This window comes from Trichoplusia ni, unplaced genomic scaffold (assembly GCF_003590095.1).
Source record: "Trichoplusia ni isolate ovarian cell line Hi5 unplaced genomic scaffold, tn1 tig00002187, whole genome shotgun sequence".
NCBI classification, from domain to species: domain Eukaryota; kingdom Metazoa; phylum Arthropoda; class Insecta; order Lepidoptera; family Noctuidae; genus Trichoplusia; species Trichoplusia ni.
In genome coordinates this window covers 1,849-8,105 of record NW_020800219.1, presented here as the reverse complement: position 1 = coordinate 8,105, position 6,257 = coordinate 1,849, and the positions used below count along the sequence as shown (strand labels likewise).

Sequence of the window (6,257 nt, the reverse complement as noted above, 5' to 3'; positions counted from 1 at the left end):
CTCTCTCCAGGATGTAACCAATCTTGTCAGTCACTCCTCTGACATATGGTAGTACAGCAGGTAAACGATCAACAGTGGCCGGCTTCACTCGGTTACTGTGACGGGGCCGTGGAAATTGGAGCTTGTTGTCTCGCAGTACTTGCTTGACGTGTTGAAGCTCAGCGGCAAGGTGTCTGTCATCACAGAGTCCGTGTGCTCTCTGAAACAAAGATTTTCCCACGGTAGCTAACTGTTTAGGGTGGTGGTGAGATTCACCGTTTAAGTACCTATCTGTATGGGTCTTCTTTCGATACACGGTGTGACTTATGGTCTGATCAGGATTCCTTTTAACTAATATGTCTAAGAAGGCAAGAGATTTATTATCCTCCAACTCCATAGTGAATTGTATTTTGTTATTGATGGAGTTGAGATGTTTTAAAAATGCATTTACTTGACTAGATGGTAAAACTGTGAAAGTATCATCTACGTACCCTTTGTAAAACCTGGGAGTGAAAGGAGCTGTTTTTAAGGCTGTCTCCTCGAAGTCTTCCATGAATATATCGGCGACTACAGGGGATACAGGCGAGCCCATCGCTACACCATCTACTTGTACATAGAATTTATTGTTCCACAGGAGGTAGCCAGATGTGAGGCAGTGCTCGAGAAGTTGTGCATATTCTAGAGGTAGGTTGTTCTCTGCTAGCTTCTTGGAAACAATTTCAATACAATCCTTAACTGGTAGGCATGTAAACAAGGACTGTACGTCGAAACTAACCATTACTTCATTGTCATGAAGATGTAGATGTTTAATCTCATTGACAAAGTGGTATGAATCCTTCACAAACGCTGTGCTGTTGCCTCTGAGTGGTGAGAGTGTTTTCGCGACGTGCTGAGCCAATCTGTAGGTTGGTGTGTCGATTTGGCTTACAATAGGACGTAGCGGGGCGTTTGGTTTGTGTATCTTTGGCAACCCGTACAGTTTAGGTGTTTTTTTTATTTTATTATATTAGATTTGACCAACCACAGATCCTCGCTAAAGAATCCAAATTCCTACCTAGGATGTTTCGCGAGGCTATTGAGATTAAAAAACACCCTAATTTCAATAGAGAAGATGGCTGGAAGATATCACCTACTTGGGATCCAATAATAAATAAACTCAAGGCCAAACCCAACAGCAGCGCTGCAAGACATCAAGACACAGTGAGCTCATACTGCGTAGGTCGGACCACAAATAATTAATGAAAATATGAAGGTAGAACGAGCAACATCTTCTGTCAAGACGAACGCCATCTCAGTCTGCCCGTGACCATGATACCTGCAAAGGTTTCGAAACGTCGGGAACTAAAATCTAAAATTAAACCGCGATAGAATCCGTAAAAGTAGTTTCATTTCAATGTCTAACATTCGCGTAAACCTAAGAAACCACTAAATTTAATGTTATTTAATAATTAATGTAGAAAAACAAAGCAATGTATTTTTTATGTGGCGGTGTAAAGCATAGTTACATACTAATAAGTATGAAGTCTAACCAAGTGTAATTAGGTCAACTTTATAGAACAATTTTATAGCAGATGCATGAAGTTTAACTGCACGGAAAAAAGGACAATGTTATGAATGTTATCAAAAGTTTGCATCTACCTAATAACTTAAAATTTGTTTCGAGTTTCGAGCGGTTTATACTTTTTAAGATCTATAAGATTTAATTTATATGTGCTAAGCCGAAATAAATACATTAAAAAAATTATAAATGCTTATATCCAGAGATATTATTATTATTATCAAAATAATAATCGTCGGTTTGTGCCCAATACATTAATTGGGTCTGTCTATTACCATGAATCATGAAATTATGGTAAAATTAGGTATTTATTTCGAGACATTGATTTGTTACATTGACTTATGTTTATTATTTTGTTGTTTCCAGGAGGAAGAGCCATGTGAACCAATTCGAGTAGCAAAGTTGAAGAGCTATCTATCTCGGCGAGTGGGTTCTGGTTACACTATCCAAAGTGACCCTACAAGACGAGGAGAATTTTATATTGAGGTCCGCATCTCGAATTGCAAGGAATTGGAGGCTATTTCAACTGACCGTTGGAAACATTCACTGCTATGTTTCAAAACAGCAGTGAATGACGATAATCCAACTTGGAAGGCGGTTACTCAGTTGGTTGGAACAGTTAAAGAGGATTTCTCCTCCATCCAGACAATTTTGTACCCCCAAAATCTTTTTAATTGTTTAATGTGTTTTAATTTTTTAATTGTCATTATTTTATATTGAGCCATATTATCAATACTATACAAATTTTATAACCATATTATAACCCAACTATGTCATCATTCCCCTGCCCTTATTCCAATTATTTTATTTGGGGTCGGCGCAACATGTCATCTTCTTCCATACCTTCCCATCGGCCGTCATCTCACAAGAAACACTCTTTACAGCCATATCGTCTTTCACACAATCCATCCATCGTTTCTTTGGTCGTCCTCTTTCCCTTTATCCATCCACATCCATGCTTAACGCCTTCCTGACTACATGATTTTCATTCCTCCGCATAACATGACAGCCGGTTACCACGTAGTTTCTCTGTAACCGGTGCCACTTTCAAACTTCCCCTTATATACTCATTTCTTACTCTATCCGCTCTCGTAACACCACACATTCCTCTTAACATTCTCATCTCTACTGCATGCAATTGTCATTCATTCATCCCTTTTGTTGCCCAGCACTCTGATTCATACAAAACAGCAGGTCTGACAATGGTCTTATAGATCTTCCCCTTAAATTTAAGGGGAATGTGGGGGTCACAAATCGTTCCCGTTACCTGCCACCATTTCATCCATCCTGCGTTACTTCGGTGCTTAACCGCCCGATCTATTTCGCCATCGCTCTGAATAAATGAACCAAGATACCGGAAGTCGGAGCAGACTGGAAGGCGCACACCATCAAGCTTTATAGCTTCAGGACTGGAGAGACCGCCGAAATCGCAGAACATGTATTCTGTCTTAGTTCTGCTGATTTTCAAGCCAACACTCTCCAGCTTCTGTTGCCACACCTCCAATCTGCTCTGGATCTCGGGTCCATTTTCCCCAACCAGAACAATGTCATCGGCAAACAGCATGCACCAGGGTGCCTCTTCCTGTATGTCTGGCTTAATGCCGACCCTTGGTGCAAGCCCACTGCCACACTGAACTGGTTGGAGTTGCCAGCAGACGATCGGACGTATGTACAGGATTGCCTGTACATAGCACGAATTAACTCCACATACTTTCCAGGCACACATTTCTCTTTCATAGCCCACCATAACACTTCACGAGGCACCCTATCATAAGCTTTCTCGAGGTCAATGAATAACATGTGCAAAGTCTTGTGCGCACGTCTGTTCTTCGCGCACAGTTGGCGAAGTGCAAAGATGGCATCTATTGTCCCTCGACCTGGCATGAAACCAAACTGGTTTTCAGTAATCTCACTCTCTTCTCTCAATCTTTTCTCTAACACTATCCCCCTATAGTTGTTGCAATCTTAAACATCACCTTTATTTTTGAAGATGGGCACTTGCGAGCTAGTACACCATTCTTGTGGGATGTCTTCTTCATGCAACAACTTATTGAAGAACAAAGTCAGCCACACATATCCTTCATACTTTAGCACCTTCCATACCTCACCTGGTATTTCACCCGGTCCCAAAGCCTTACCATCTTTCACGCCTTTAACTGCTGTCATTACTTCCTCCATTCAAATTTCTCTTACCAATCCCTTATTAACCTGTGCCTCTAGAAGTATACCATTCCAGTCATTCTCTTCGTTCATAAGTTTTTCAAAATACACCTTCCAACTATGTATTTTTGTATTAATCATTATTAATAAATGCATTGCTCTCTTACAGAATCTACTTAGTAGATAAAATTTAAAAAACTTAATTAAAACCTAAAAATAAAAACAATACAAAATTAAATTATATAAAATTCTTATTAAAAAAATAGAAATACCTACCTAAAGCTTTTCTGAAATTATCCAAAATGTTTTTCTGTCAAGCTTGTAATATTGTTCACAATTATTCTTCTCACAAAAAAACCAACATAAATAAATCTAATAACCTCATAAAAACTCAATTTGATAATATTCTTATAATAGCTTGTGCTTTTAAAAACAAAATAGTCAGTTATAAAATAACCCCTCGAAGTTTTACTATTACTCCTGAAAAGTTTTTAAATGAAATTTCAGATACTTGTTGCTATCTAATCAAAGAGTGATTGAAACAACATGTTTCTTTAAAAGTTAATTTCGAACTTTTTGTTGCGTACAATTTACCTAAAAATAACGAATTAAGTCTTAAATTATTTAACACGAGACATACAATTATACTTCAAAGCACAGATATATTATCCACTTATCAAGCATTTGCGGAAAAAATCTATATCTATACTTCTATACTCTATATACTTATACTTACTTACTTACTAATATATAAAGCTGAAGAGTTTGTTTGTTTGTTTGTTTGAACGCGCTAATCTCAGGAACTACTGGTCCAAATTGAAAAATTATTTTTGTGTTGAATAGACTATTCATCGAGGAAGGCTTTAGGCTATAAACCATCACGCTGCGACTAATAGGAGCGAAGATACAATGGAAAATGTGAAAAAAACAGGGCAGGTATAAATCATAACTTATATCTTCTACCCACGGGGACGAAGTCGCGGGCAACAGCTAGTATTAAATAAATGTTCAGAGTTCGAACTAAGTGAGTCAGGGTGGACGATTGAATTTATAAGTCATTTAGAAATTAATTTTGTTAAATACAGTCCTTTAAGAGCCGGTTCTTATTTAAAATTACCTAAGTCAATTCAAAATACAAAATCATGTCTAAACATAGTCAATAAAGACAATTATTGTTTTCTTTGGAGCATTGTAGCTTATTTGTACCCAGCAAAGAATAATTCAAATAAAGTATAATCATATCCTCACTATTCAAAAGTGTTAAACATAGCAAACATGACATTTCCAGTCCGTTTAGACGATATAAAATTATTTGAAGACTTAAATCCAAACGTTAGTGTTAACATCTATGGTTTGGAACAGAATGACTATGTAACAGGACCTTTATATAAAACTTTAAAAAGAAAGCTTTTTCATGTTAATTTACTTTATATCCATAATAACGGTAAAAGTCATTTCTGTTTAATTAAATATTTAAGTAAGCTTGTACACAGACAACTTACAAAACATAAGTCTAAAATATATTTATGTGATGAATGTTTCATGTATTTTGAAACATCAATTGAATCATAGCTGTGCAAGAGTGCAGACTACACTTCCCGAAGAAAACTCAAAACTCTGGTTTTCAAATTTTAATAGGACTCAAAGAGTTCCAATTGCTATATATTGCGATTTCGAAAATCTTTTACGGGAATATTCTGATAAAAATAAGTCCCCGTGTGTTAAGAATATACAAATCCATGAGGCAAGTTGCTATGGATATTTCATTTTTTGTCAGTCTAAACCTGAATTAAATATGTTTAGATCATATAGGGGGCCAGACTGCTCCAAATCCAAATTCATTGAAGCTATAAGTCAGGATATAATAAGACTTTATAAAGTATTGTCCGAGATAAAACCCATGATAATAAACAAAGATCAACAAACTGCTTTAAAAAATGCTAAACAATGTCACATATGTAAGAAATCATTTAATAATAGTGACTCAATTTTTGCAGATCATGATCATTTAACAGGAATGTATTGAGGACCAGCACATAAAACATGTAATTTAAATGCAAAATCTTGCCCATTTATACCTATTCTATTTCATAATCTTTCTGGTTATGATTGTCATTTGTTTATAAAGGAGCTTTCACCTGTTCGCGGTCGTATAAATCTCATTCAAAAAAACAAAGAAAAATATATTTCGTTCACAAAATTTATCCCGATTGATAAAAAAAATGTAGCCCAGTTAAAGTTTATAGATTCTTTTAAGTTTAAGTCTAGAAAATCTAATAAAAACTATGCAAACGGAAGATTTTCAAAATGTACGAGAGTTTTTTAAAGATGATTACTTATTTAATTTAGCATGCAAGAAAGGTGTATACTGTTATGACTACATCAATTCATGGCATCGGTATAAAGAAACTGAATTGCCAGATTCATCAAAATTTTATAATAAACTCACATCCCAATCTATTTCAGATGAAGATTATAATCATGCATTAAAAGTATGGAATGCATTTAATATTTATAATTTAGGGAAGTACACAGACTTATATTTGAAATGCGATGTTCT

General features: G+C 35.9%; 1 protein-coding gene across 1 annotated transcript; it reads right to left on the bottom strand.

The window, feature by feature from the left end:
* Positions 1-2,678: 2,678 nt before the first annotated feature.
* Positions 2,679-3,703, bottom strand: LOC113507480. The gene is made up of 3 exons (XM_026890332.1): positions 3,514-3,703; positions 3,249-3,414; positions 2,679-3,144 (listed from the first exon to the last, which is right to left on the bottom strand). Exons 1-3 carry the CDS (start codon positions 3,701-3,703, stop codon positions 2,679-2,681), a joined length of 822 nt encoding a protein of 273 aa, XP_026746133.1.
* Positions 3,704-6,257: the final 2,554 nt, after the last annotated feature.